This window comes from Sinocyclocheilus anshuiensis, unplaced genomic scaffold, assembly GCF_001515605.1.
Source record: "Sinocyclocheilus anshuiensis isolate Anshui unplaced genomic scaffold, SAMN03320099.WGS_v1.1 scaffold853, whole genome shotgun sequence".
In the NCBI taxonomy this organism is placed as follows: Eukaryota; Metazoa; Chordata; class Actinopteri; order Cypriniformes; family Cyprinidae; genus Sinocyclocheilus; species Sinocyclocheilus anshuiensis.
Window position 1 is genome coordinate 752,770 of NW_015558598.1, and position 13,709 is coordinate 766,478.

General features: G+C 36.3%; 1 protein-coding gene across 1 annotated transcript in view; it reads left to right on the forward strand.

Moving 5' to 3' along the window:
• cul3b (cullin 3b) overlaps nt 1–13,046 on the forward strand; it is a 22,338-nt gene extending 9,292 nt beyond the window's left edge. Inside the window, exons 4-16 of the mRNA XM_016475855.1 lie at nt 714–874; nt 3,777–3,891; nt 4,639–4,867; nt 6,582–6,727; nt 6,820–6,996; nt 8,036–8,206; nt 8,681–8,788; nt 8,906–9,030; nt 9,157–9,253; nt 9,339–9,470; nt 11,222–11,408; nt 12,284–12,429; nt 12,590–13,046. Of these exons, the coding sequence (XP_016331341.1) occupies nt 714–874; nt 3,777–3,891; nt 4,639–4,867; nt 6,582–6,727; nt 6,820–6,996; nt 8,036–8,206; nt 8,681–8,788; nt 8,906–9,030; nt 9,157–9,253; nt 9,339–9,470; nt 11,222–11,408; nt 12,284–12,429; nt 12,590–12,721 (1,926 nt within the window). The 3' untranslated portion in view covers nt 12,722–13,046. The remainder of the gene's footprint in view (nt 1–713; nt 875–3,776; nt 3,892–4,638; nt 4,868–6,581; nt 6,728–6,819; nt 6,997–8,035; nt 8,207–8,680; nt 8,789–8,905; nt 9,031–9,156; nt 9,254–9,338; nt 9,471–11,221; nt 11,409–12,283; nt 12,430–12,589) is intronic.
• Nucleotides 13,047–13,709: the final 663 nt, after the last annotated feature.

Consider the following 13,709-nt stretch of genomic DNA (forward strand, 5'->3'; position numbering starts at 1 on the left):
ACTACGCCAGAGCGCGTACACACCTCACGCACCGGATGCCGTGCGCGCGCTCAATGAAGTTGGACATTGCGGTGAATCAGAGGTAAAAATACTGTTCGGTTTCTGGCACAAACCGATCGTTTCGTGTCTTAGGACATCAATGTGTCGTCACGAGCCGCAGGGTTTAATTTGGATTTGTCTGTGCATGTTTTTTTTACACTCATAGATTTTGTTATCATTGCCATGCATTGTACGACTGATAGACTGCAACGGCTGGAGTTAAAAATCATCATATGTGTTCTACTGAAGAAACAAAGTCACCTACATCTTGGATGCCCTGGGGGTAAGCAGATAAACATCACATTTTCATGTTTGGGTGAACTATCCCTTTAAGGAAAGGGATTTCTTTGCAGCAAAAATGTTGTAACCATAACCCTTACATAAGTGTTTATAATAAGCATTTCACGATCATTTCTGGTAAATCAAAGTGATAGAGAAGCGGTTGCTATAGCTACAACATCAGCCACAATAAACTAAATATATAACTGACCACTGGTTTTTAAACAACTTGCAAGCACTGGTATTTCTTTTTGGAAATTCAAATATGTTTTAGTTTTTTCTTCTGGATAGTTGTGTATTATGTTTCCAACCAAATTGACTGTTGCTTGGAAGAGCTTTATCTTCTGTATTAGCTTCATTCTTCTCTGCCTCTCTCCCCTTCTGTCTTTGTACAGGACCGGGTGTATGTTCAGCAGAATAACGTAGAGAACGTCTATAATCTAGGTCTCATCATCTTCAGAGACCAGGTGGTTCGTTACGGCTGCGTTCGGGACCATCTGAAGCAGACCTTACTCGACATGATTGCCCGTGAGAGGAGAGGAGAGGTGGTGGACAGGTGGGTGTCTTTGTTTTGTTTGAGTAGCGTCAAACATGTAGACCATGCAGAAAACTGTGTGCGAGTCATCATAATATGGCAATTTTTAGTGCTGTCAAACGATTAATCGCATCCAAAATAAAAGTTTTTGTTTGCATAATATATGTGTGTGTACTGTGTATATTTATTATGTATATATAAATACACACACATGCATGTGTATATAGTTCAGAAAAATGTTTATATATGAAATATATTTATTTATAATATAAATTATATGAATATAAATATAGACTTGTAAATATTTGCAAAATATATACTGTATGTGTGTGTATTTATATATACATAATATACACAGAACACACACACATATATTATGCAAACAAAAACTTTTTGTATGTGATTAATCGCTATTAATTGTTTGACAGCACTACTTTAAATCTATCAAACCCTACCTTTGCTAATGTGCACAATAATGCCAGAATTTTTTTCTTTTTTTGCCAATTATCCTGTGATTTAAATTCATGAGCCTCATAAGTACCCACTTTTCTGCTCCGTTGTTTGTGCAAACACAACAGTATGAGCCCCTCTGGCTAGGACGGCCTGAGTTTGGGGTGTAAAAAGTACTAAGACATTCTACATAAAGAAAAATAGGTAATATGTCATTTTAATGTCAAATTTATGGTATTAAAAGTCAAACTAGCCAGTGACATACTTTAGAGAAAGTAAAAAGGTCTACATTTAATTGTACGTAATGATTTATTTCTTTTTATATTTTTATTTTTGAAATGGATTCAACAAATCAAGAGACAGTGGTTTTTGTTTCATTTAAGGGATAGTTTGCTAAAACATGAATTTGATGTCATCAGTCGCCCACTCTCATTTCGGTCCAAACCTGTATGACTGAATTTATTCTTTGAAACATAAAAGAAGATATTTTGAGAAATGTATTTTTTGCCTGTACGATGGAAGTCAGTGGTAACTAGGGCTGCACAATTAATCGAATTTCTAATCGCAATTACGGATGCCACAATTACATAATCGTTCAAAGTCCACTTATGTTATTCTGCATGCTTAAGATGCATTTTTTTCTTTCTACATGTTATCTTAAGGGTTTTTCCATTTATTTAGTTTTAGTATAACATTATAATACCATGCATATTTTTACCTTTTTATTTAAAGAGAAACCAATCCGATGTATAGTTGACATTTGAGGCTTAATACTATAGAAAAGCAATAAAAGTTTTTCAGTTGAAGTGTTTTCAGCTTGTTTATTTTCATATAAAGATATGGCATGCAGTTGCTTCAAACAAAGGTGTAAACATCATTTATTTAATCGTAATTAATAATCGCAATTGCGATTTCAAATAAATAATCGACAATTATGATTTTTTGTCATAATCGTGCAGCCCTAATGGTAACCAAAACTGTTTTGTTACCAACATTCTTCAAAAGAATGTTGAAGAATTAGTATGCCCTTTTCTCAAATAATGCTTCTTACCTTTCCTGTTTTGTCTGTTTTCCAAGTTGTCGTTATATAATCTACAAAGAAATAACATTTTACTTGTTTGTAACTTATATAGCCACTCATACTGCTGACTCGCGAGATAATGCGCTCAACGCTCAATACGCTCCGGCAAATCTCTTTTTATATGTGACCCTGGACCACAAAACCAGTCTTAAGTGTCAATTTTTCAAAATTGAGATTTATACATCATCTGAAAGCTTGTTGTGATAGGACAATATTTGGTCGAGATACAACTATTTGAAAATCTGGAATCTGAGGGTGCAAAAAAATCTAAATATTGAGAAAATCATCTTTAAAGTTGTCCAAATTAAGTTCTTAGCTAGGCATATTACTAATCAAAAATTAAGTTTTGGTATTTTTACAGTAGGAAATTTACAAAATATCTTCATGGAACATGATCTTTACTTAATATCCTAATGATTTTTGGCATAAAAGAAAAATCAATCATTTTGACCCATACAATGTATTTTTGGCTATTGCTACAAATATACCCCAGAGACTTAACACTGCTTTTGTGCTCCAGGGACACATATAGTCTTTGATCTCCAGTATATTTGAGCATATTATCTTAATTTACTCAGTCATTTCCCTCGAATCACCACATCATAATAAATTACTTAAAAATGCCAACATTTATGTCCATATGCACATTTTTCCAAGAATACATTAAACAATTCTGAGTCTGGTTGAAACATATTAAACTCAACACAACAAACGTAATCCGATACAATAGGAATTAAGTCATGAATCTGAGTCATCTCTTGTTTAATATGTATTTGCCAGGGCACATTATACAACGTACATTTAAGCCATCATGTTAATAATGCAAAGGAGGGCAAGTAGAAAATACAATATTGCTTTAATAATAATAATAATAGTGAAAAAAATCACGTGGAGAGTCATAATGCACAGCCAGCACCAAACGGACAGAACAGCAAAACTAACTGAATTATAACTGCCACCATTTAGAATTAAACAAACTTGTATTTGATGACCCGAGCTGACGCAAAAAAGTTAATTGTGAAATGCACTCATATTTATTTAATGAAATCAGCCTTTTGAAGTTTAACAAACACATTAGGCTGTATCACCACAGTTATGTTTTCCATCCCCAAATTTAGGACCTCTCAAAATGATGATTAAGATGTTTGTCATACAATTTAAGATATTTGAGACTTTTTATGGCCTTAAATGTCATAAAACATACATTTTTAGACTTTTTAAGGACACAAAGTCACAAACTGAAAAGTAGAAATGTAAAAAAAAAAAATAATAATAAAACTATATTTCTGATTTGCTGCTTTTCATAGCACTCAGGCTGGTTATTAAATGCAATGGGAAAAGTAGCTGCAGTTTTCTTAGTGTATATTGTAATAAGTGCTTGTCTTCATTCAGGGGTGCCATTCGTAACGCTTGTCAGATGCTGATGATTTTGGGCTTGGAAGGACGGTCCGTCTATGAAGAGGATTTCGAGGCCCCGTTCTTAGAAATGTCTGCTGAATTCTTTCAGGTTTGTTACACTTTATTGCATTATTATTTCTCTATCAGATGGTTTGTAGTTGGTATCACAGGGAATGTGTATATTAGCATTTTAAAGTAAAAGTTGACCCAAAGAATAAAAATGCTGTGTGCTTATCAGTGGTATCATTTACGCACTATGTTGTTCCAAACCTGTATACTGTAAACTAGGGCTGTGCGATATGGACAAAAAAAACCTATCATGATTTCTTTGATCAATTTTGCGATTTCGATTTTAATCTCGTGACACACACAGACATGCTTTACAGTCATTAATGCATTCAGTGTGAATTTGAAACATATTTCCAAAAGAAAACCAATAGGAGCTTTATCAAAAAGCTGTAACATGATATTTGGTGACCACTGTCTGTATGTATATGTCTGTTATGTGTATAGGTTGTTCTTTAGAATGTATCCTTTTGTTCTGTAGTAATTTAAAAATCGCGCAAGCTCAAATCGCGATTTTATTACGATTCCGATTAATCGCACAGCCCTACTGTAAACTCTTTCTTTCTTTCTTTCTTAACTACTGTTGAATTAAATTGAATGTTGAATTGACCAGACTTCAATGTGAAGATTCCTCAAAAGTATTTTGGAAACAGGGGGTTTAGAATGACACAAGTGTGAGTAAATAATGACCGAATATGTAATAATTTCTTCATTAATGTGATGTTTTCCGTTTGTTTCTCATTATGCTTTAACCCTGTTAATTTGTTTTAATTTTATTAATCTTTTTCAGATGGAAAGTCAGAAGTTTTTAGCCGAGAACAGTGCAAGCGTGTACATAAAGAAAGTGGAGGCACGGATAAACGAGGAGATCGAGCGAGTGATACACTGCCTGGATAAAACGACGGAGGAGCCGATTGTGAAGGTGGTGGAGAGAGAGCTGATCTCAAAACATATGAAGACCATTGTAGAGATGGAGAACTCGGGCCTGGTGCACATGCTCAAGAATGGAAAGACAGAAGGTGCACTGTCCTCATCTCAGTCATTTATTATTACTGTTGCATTACATCAGTGCTAAAGCTTAGTGGTTAAAGAGCTGGAATGAGAAGGTCCTCTTATAATGTTAGTTAATGTCAGTTTTATCACCATTTTTAGCAGTCTGGTTTTTAACATTTGACCGATTCAAGATAAAGAATTTGATTTTTACAAAAATGTTTTTAACTAGTCAACTTACAAACTTAACTTGCAACTTGATTTAACCATCTGGTTAAAGAAAGTTCTGTTCCAAGTGCAGCACACATGAAGTTCAACATAGTGTAAATGTAAAACAAATTCACTCGTTAAGTATCTTTGCAGAAAATATGCATGAAATATGAAGACAAGTATTGTCCAAACTTGCCTAAAACATAACCTATATGTGACCCTGGAGCACAAAAGCAGTCTTAAGTCGCTGGGGTATATTTGTAGCAATAGCCAACAATACATTGTATGGGTCAAAATTATTGTTTTTTCTTTTATGCCAAAAATCATTAGGTTATTAAGTAAAGATCATGTTCCATGAAGATATTTTGTAAATTTCCTACTGTAAATATATCAAAACTTAAGTTTTGATTAGTAATATGCATTGCTAAGAACTTCATTTGGACAACTTTAAAGATGATTTTCTCAATATTTATATTTTTTTGCACCCTCAGATTCCAGATTTTCAAATAGTTGTATCTCAGCCAAATATTGTCCGATCCTAACAAACCATACATCAATGGAAAGTTCATTTATTCAGCTTTCAGATGATGTATAAATCTCAATTTCGAAAAATTGACGCTTAAGACTGGTTTTGTGGTCCAGGGTCACATGTTCAGAAGTAATACAAAATAAGAAAAAATGCTAAATATTTCTTAGAAAAAAATGTAGACATTGAGTTTTACAGGTCAACTCAAAAGTTCAAGGCAATTCAAATTCAAGAGTGACTAAAAGTATAACAAAAGTAGATTATTATTAACAGTAAATGTTTTGTAAAAACAAAGAAAATGCCAGAAGCTTTCAGCCTGTGACCATCATGGGAATATGAAATATCAAACTTAAAGCAGTATTTATTTTTGCATTTCACCGTGCTGCTTTTTCATGTTTTTTTCTATGTAAACATGCTCTTGAAGGACGCGTTTGGACGTTGTGCTCACGTCTCATGTCTTTTTCTAAAAATGTGGTGCTCAAGTTAAAAGAAACTCAGCTCGCTTCTCATAATTTTCCCCTTTCCACTGCCTGCGTCTTGTTTTTCAATGATAAAAATAATACTTAATTGATAAAATTGTCCAGCCCTAGTTTGAAAGTGACTTCTGTCTGAGCACTGTTCATACATTCATGCTCTGTTCACAACGGACCTTTTTTAGTCTCCTAATGTGACCGTACTCTTACACTAGGCAGAACACTAAATGCATGACTAGTCACATAATCATATTCGTAGTTGTGACTATGCAGAAACACATTTTTGAAAGAAGTGTCTGTGCAGCTTAATGGTCAGAAGAATTTTGATTTATCACAAGCAAAGAAAAAAAGCATTTGATAAATTAAATATAAAGATTAAGAGTTCATTTTGTTCCTAAATTCCAATTGGAACATTCAGTGAGCTTGAATGAAACATTCAGTGAACGTTAAATAGAAGGTTAACAGGAAGTCGACATCAGTGGTTTGGAAGCTTTTATGATATTATAGAGATAATATTCATGCTTGTGTGTGCAGATCTGGCCTGCATGTACAAGTTGTTCAACAGAGTGCCGAATGGCCTGAAGACCATGTGTGAGTGTATGAGCTCCTATCTGAGGGAGCAGGGCAAAGCTCTGGTGTCTGAGGAAGGAGAAGGCAAGAACCCTGTTGACTACATCCAGGTAATAGAGATAATATCTAACTCATAGAACACGTGAGATGTGGGGAAGACCTTTATATCCGAACCTCCCTCTTTCTCTCTTCCTTCCTTTAGGGTCTTCTGGATCTGAAGTCACGGTTTGATCGCTTCTTGCTAGAGTCCTTTAACAACGACCGTTTATTCAAGCAGACCATTGCAGGGGACTTCGAGTATTTCTTGAACCTGAACTCTCGTTCGCCCGAGTATCTCTCGCTCTTCATTGACGATAAGCTGAAGAAAGGAGTGAAAGGAGTGAGTCAGTTTCTCTAGTCACATGATTAGTGGACGCTTTCCAATATAGAAAGCATGCCTCAAAATCTTCATTGGAGCAACGCAGTATCAGTTCTTAAATCCTGTAATCGATCGTTTAGTGTAGATTGTGGATGACTGTAAAGGAAGGATGTGTTTTGCTACGCATTATTAGTAGTTAAAACACTAAAGCTTCCTAAATATTCCATATGTCATTTATAAAACCTTTGTCCATTGGTGCATAGCAGTTTTTTTTAATTGTTTGTAGATTACTAGAGATGTAACGATTAACCGCGAGCCGGTTGAAAATCTATTTAAATATGTGACGATTCAAATCGGTTGAGATGCTAAACAAATCGCGATTCAGTTAGGATTAAGAGTTTATATGAATGTATGTCTGAGGGGAACTTGCTGTCTTTCGATGGTATTTTTTCTTTTCATCTTGCCTGTATAATGCAAGATGATATAATGCTGTATAATGCGTATTAAAGTTCATAAGTGCAGCGCTGCTTTGTTTACAGCGGTAACCAAGGAAACGCTTTAAGCGCCACCTGCTGGCAGAGAGTGAATCTGCGTCTCGTTCAGCTCGTCTGCTGTTTCTGTTTCATGCAGATATTTTTTTATGCATAGTTTCACAAAACTGAAGTCAAACCATTCTGCTTTTGCTTCAAATTTCGAAATTATACAATCTAATTTAGATCATGTTGCATGTATGCAGCATCTTTGTTTGGATGATGATTAAAATGCAGTGGTTGCCTCTTAATTTTAAATGGAAAGAGCACAGACAAAGCCTTAGTTTGTTTATATGAAGAGATTTCTTTTATTTGTGTTACTTATTTATTTGATTTGGGGCTTGTTTTAAAATTTCAATTTAGTTTTGTTATTTACATTATATTTACATTTTGTTATTTAGCAGACACTTTTATCCAAAGCGACTAACAAATGAGGACAATAGAAGCAATCAAAACCAACAAAAGAAGATTACATATAGTAAGTCAGTAGTTAATCCAAGGTGTTTTTCTGTTGTTTGTTTGTGCTTTAGCTGACGGAGCAGGAGGTGGAGTCGATCTTGGATAAAGCCATGGTGCTGTTCAGGTTCATGCAGGAGAAGGACGTGTTTGAGCGCTACTACAAGCAGCACCTGGCCAGAAGACTCCTCACCAACAAGAGCGTGTCCGACGACTCCGAGAAAAACATGATCTCGAAGCTAAAGGCAAGATCTGCTGCTGTACAGAGCGGAGGCTCAGCGTGCACTAACACTGTATGTGTCTCATGTGACGTTTCTCGTTCCACAGACGGCTTAAATCTTATTTTGTTAAAAAAAAAATCGTGAATCGAATCGTGAGTTGAGTTAATCGTTACATCCCTATAGATTACATATAGTAAGTCAGTAGTTAATCCAAGGTGTTTTTCTGTTGTTTGTTTGTGCTTTAGCTGACGGAGCAGGAGGTGGAGTCGATCTTGGATAAAGCCATGGTGCTGTTCAGGTTCATGCAGGAGAAGGACGTGTTTGAGCGCTACTACAAGCAGCACCTGGCCAGAAGACTCCTCACCAACAAGAGCGTGTCCGACGACTCCGAGAAAAACATGATCTCGAAGCTAAAGGCAAGATCTGCTGCTGTACAGAGCGGAGGCTCAGCGTGCACTAACACTGTATGTGTCTCATGTGACGTTTCTCGTTCCACAGACGGAGTGTGGCTGTCAGTTCACATCTAAACTGGAAGGCATGTTCAGGGACATGAGCATCTCAAACACAACCATGGATGAGTTTCGGCAGCACCTTACGTCGACAGGGGTGAGGTGCAGATGGTACTCGACCAGAATAAGTGCCTCAGTTGCACATTACAGTGAGAGTGTGTAGTGATTACAGTGGATTGAGATTGAATGGTGTTTAATCGTGTTTTCTTCTTAGGTGTCTTTAGGTGGTGTCGACCTCACAGTGAGGGTGCTAACGACAGGATACTGGCCGACCCAGTCAGCGACTCCCAAATGTAGCATCCCCCCTTCACCAAGACATGCTTTCGAGGTCTTTAGAAGGTGTTGGTTGTTGTATTTTGCAGTAGCTTTGTTCCAGTTTTTAACTCATTTGGGAAGAACTTTGGCTTAAAGAGTCACTCCAGAAGTTTTGTGTGTGTTCACGGCCACTTAACTCTTTCATTGCAGATTTTATTTAGCCAAGCACAGCGGTAGGCAGCTCACATTACAGCATCACATGGGTTCAGCAGACCTCAATGCCACCTTCTATGGGCCAATCAAAAAGGTAGAAAGCAGTCACTGAAGAATTCCAAAGAATTTACTTATCTTATAATCTAAGCTGTGATCATTTGATTTGCGTCTTTCTTCAGGAGGATGGCTCAGATATGGTCGGTGGGGCTCAGGTCACTGGCTCTAATACCAGGAAGCACATCCTGCAGGTTTCCACATTCCAGATGACAATCCTCATGCTTTTCAACAACCGAGAGAAATCCACGTTCGAGGTATTGCACTCGTGCCACATTTTGCAAAGCTTGGGCAATTTCTCTGCTTTAGAAAAGCATGTTTCATGGACGTATTCTTAAAATATAAGCAATAGTTTTAGTGCGAACAAGTCGTGAGATTTTTATATAATAATAATAATAATTATATAATATAATAATTACTTAACTGGTTCCAGTGCTGAAAGCTCTGTTAATGTTCCCATATTCAAAGTTGCATACTTTGCATGTGCTGCACATTTTTTGTACCATTTTTTTTATTAGTATATTTTTATCTTTTTTTTTTTTTTAGAATTTAAAGCATAATTAAAAACATGAAATCTGATTGTAGTCTTTGAAATCCAAAAACTAGTAGGGCTGTCAAAATGGCTGAAAAACTAAATTGAAATTTTTTTACTTAAATATTATCAAAATTCGAATTATATTCAAATTTAAAATGCATAATTTCAGTGAGGGTGAAGAAAAGCTTTTGGCTTCTCTCCTGAGGCCACAAGAGGGCGCATCGAGCCAAATATTACTAATGCACGTTTATTCAAAGCATAAGAAAACATGACTATCTGTGGGAAAAAAATGCATAATGTTTAAAATAATGTTTATAAACCAATTATAATTAAGTTGCTTAAACAACTATAAACAAAACAGCATCATGTATGTATGCATAGTTTAATACAAAGGGCCGAAGAGTACATTTTTCATTTAAAAACACGAGTTGCAGTGGGATGGGGAAAAAACCCGCCATAAAGTCTCGAGAGATGTTTTTTCAAAGTTGTGGCTCTTTTGTGCGAGACGCGAGTGCAACGGTGATAGATGTCCCTCTAGAAAATGCGCGAAATATGCGTTCTGTGTGAACAGCTTGGCTTCAGTTTTGACGTAAACATGATCTTCTCAGCATTGATGTTCTCTTTTCCCGCAATATTTGTAATTAACAACGCAGCAGCTCCGCATCTAGTGGCTTCAACTGGATAGGCTAACAAAAACATTATAATGCAACGACACTTACATCGTCATCATATCTCGTGCGCCACTGATAAGGCTGCCTCCTTAACGCACACCTAAAATTCGAATGCAATGTTTTTGCATTCGAATGTGGATTTTTATTTTAAATTCGCCGAATATTCGAAATTCGAAAAAATTTTTGACAGCCCTAAAAAGTAGTGCTTGAAAAGTCCTAAAATTTCATTTTAAACTATCTGTACAAACCCTGCAATTTTATTACTAATAAATTTATAATGAAAATTAATGCACAAGATAAAGTTTAAAGTGAGGAATAATAACTGACAGCTCTGTTCAAATGGAGTATTGACAGAGAAAGAAACATCCCCAAACTCACTATATATACAAGGCACAGCTAAACGTGACATTCATTATAATGGGTTTAAGTAAATGTTGTTTTGAGATTGCTTAAATTGAAAGTTGTTGATAATTTGCAGTTTAGGTCTGGCTGGTTTAGGTCTTTCAAAAGGTACTAAAGTGTATCGTTTAGGAACTTATATGCAGTCTTTAGGGGTAAATAAGGTATAAAGGTATACCTTTTCAAAGGTACTGACTGCCCCAGTGACAGCTTTTGTATAATGTTTTTTCTGTAATGTTCAATGGCTATAATTACTCATATAAAAAATGTAGGCACTGGTTCCAGAATAGGCAACAGTTGTACTGGCCTTCACCCATAGTACTTATTAATCAGCCTGTACATTGAATTAAATGGCATTGCTGTACTTTTCCCACATGTCCCTGTTGTTATCCGCTCTTGACAGGAGATCCAGCAGGAGACGGATATCCCGGAGAGAGAGCTGGTGCGGGCGCTGCAGTCTCTGGCCTGTGGAAAGCCCACACAGCGAGTCCTCACCAAAGAACCCAAGTCTAAAGAGATCGAGAGCGGCCACATCTTCACTGTCAATGACCAGTTCACCTCCAGACTGCACAGAGTCAAGATTCAAACAGGTAACGGTCAGCTTGACCGATGCTGTCGAACTCAAGCCAAGATGAGATGTTCAGCAAAACCCATACAAATACAATTTAGCTTTCATCTTTAAAATACTTGAAATAACAATGTTGTCTATTTTGATGTATATTCAAATTGTATTTATTATTGTAATGGCAAAGCTCCATTACTTCAGTGTCACACGATCCTACAAAAATCATTTACAGATTCAAATAACAGCTTTTACATTTACAACTCACTCTCTTTGCGTTGGATTACTTTTTCTCACACATATAATTCTTTTTACAATATATAATAAAAGATGGGTTTGTGAAGCAATTCATTTGAATTATGCTCATAGTAAAATGCATGTGTATAATGCATGTGCTGTTTAAATACAGACAGCTGACAGACTGTGATTTCTGCAGCGTTGAACTTGCTTCTCAGGTGTCCTGTTCTTCTGATATCCAGAATGCAGCTTCTCATGTTCATGTTGCACCCTCTATCGTTCAAGTGTGAATTTGTTTTTGTTTTTTTCAATCTTGGTGTTAAAGGACAATTTATTGACTATTTTTGTTACAAATAGATTCAGCAAGATTTAGATTCAGGCATTGGCCATAATTATTGTTACTGGCGCATCCCTTTATTTATATATACTGTTAAATGACCAAAACTGCAAGATCATTGTTACATACATTTTTGCATGTCGCTCATCCCTTATAAATGTCATACTATGACTCTGTATTGTGGTTTTCCTCACAAATACAGTATTTCAGGATAATAAGTATCGTTATACACCTCATCGTTTAGACCTACACCCATGCTACTTTTCAACAGTTCTGCTAGTTAATCTTTTGGAAAGTGTTTCTGTAACCTGTGTGTCACATCTCTGCAGTTGCAGCCAAACAGGGAGAATCGGACCCTGAGAGGAAGGAGACGCGACAGAAAGTGGACGATGACCGGAAACACGAAATTGAGGCGGCTATCGTTCGGATCATGAAGTCCAGAAAGAAGATGCAGCACAATGTTCTAGTAGCAGAGGTGTGGAGACTGTTTGTGGAAATAGTTTAAATATCCAAAAAATGTTCAGCCACGCTTGAACATGTTATTTGAGAATAACAGTGTGATGTCATCTCTTTCCTGTTTCTTTGAACAATTGTTTATAGAACTTCAGTTTGATCCTGCGTGTTTTTGCCTTTAGGTAACCCAGCAGCTGAAGGTGCGATTCCTTCCCAGTCCTGTGGTCATTAAAAAGCGTATTGAAGGACTTATCGAGAGAGAATACTTGGCAAGAACACCAGAAGATCGCAAAGTGTACACATACGTAGCATGAACAAGGAGCACAATTAAATCTGGCATGAGAGAGCGAGTGAGAGTGCGAGTGAGCGAGTATTGTTTTGGGACTTTGTTGCACACCTCACATGGGATGTTATTTTATTTTATGCATTTTTTGCCTTTGTTGTCATTCGTACTGGGAATAAACTGAGATGAAACCTCTCATCTTCTAATGAACTTGTTTTAAATTGTTCCTTTCGATTCCCATGACGCTTTCCACTGGATTAGATTCAACACTTTTACAGAAGGTCTTGGTCTCTGAGAGAAGTTATTTTTGTGTGTCTTCACAATCCTACAACCGAATTAATACAGTAAGCCACACAGTTTCCCAGCATCGGATGTCATTACGACCATTCATATCATGAAATACCTTCTGAGTTATTTTCTTATATCTGTGTAAGTGTGTTTGCGTCTGTGGCACCTGATTTGGATGTACAGGTTCTCGCCATCAGTGATTTACCTGTGAGATTGTGAAATGTGTAACTGAGTGACAAAGGGGTGTAGCGTTTGGTTCAAAGCATGCTTTTACTGAAGGCTGATGGAGTAACACTTACACAGCATATAAAATGGTGGTTTGGCTGTCTTTTTTCCCTTGCTGTATTTTTTTTTTTTTCATGTCTAACATGGCCAATTGTTAAAGATGACTTAAAAGCGTTTTATTTTGATGGGGCCTTTGAAAGCAGTTTAAACAGGGATGGGGCGCAGTTTGTGTATTTTCAGCATTATTATATTTCAGTGTGTATAAATTGTAAAATAATTGTTATTGTACTCAATGCTGAAGTGAACTGTACAGGGCCTTGTTTTCATCATTAAATGTAGAAAAATACAGAAAAAAAAAAACAATAAAAGGATTGGCCGTTTTGGGTCAGACTTTTTGTCTTGTTCTGATTTCCTCAATGGAGGATCCTGGTAGGTAGGACATCAAATGTGATAGCAGTGTGAAATTATACATATCAAAATATGTATATTTTGGTAGAAGTCACTTG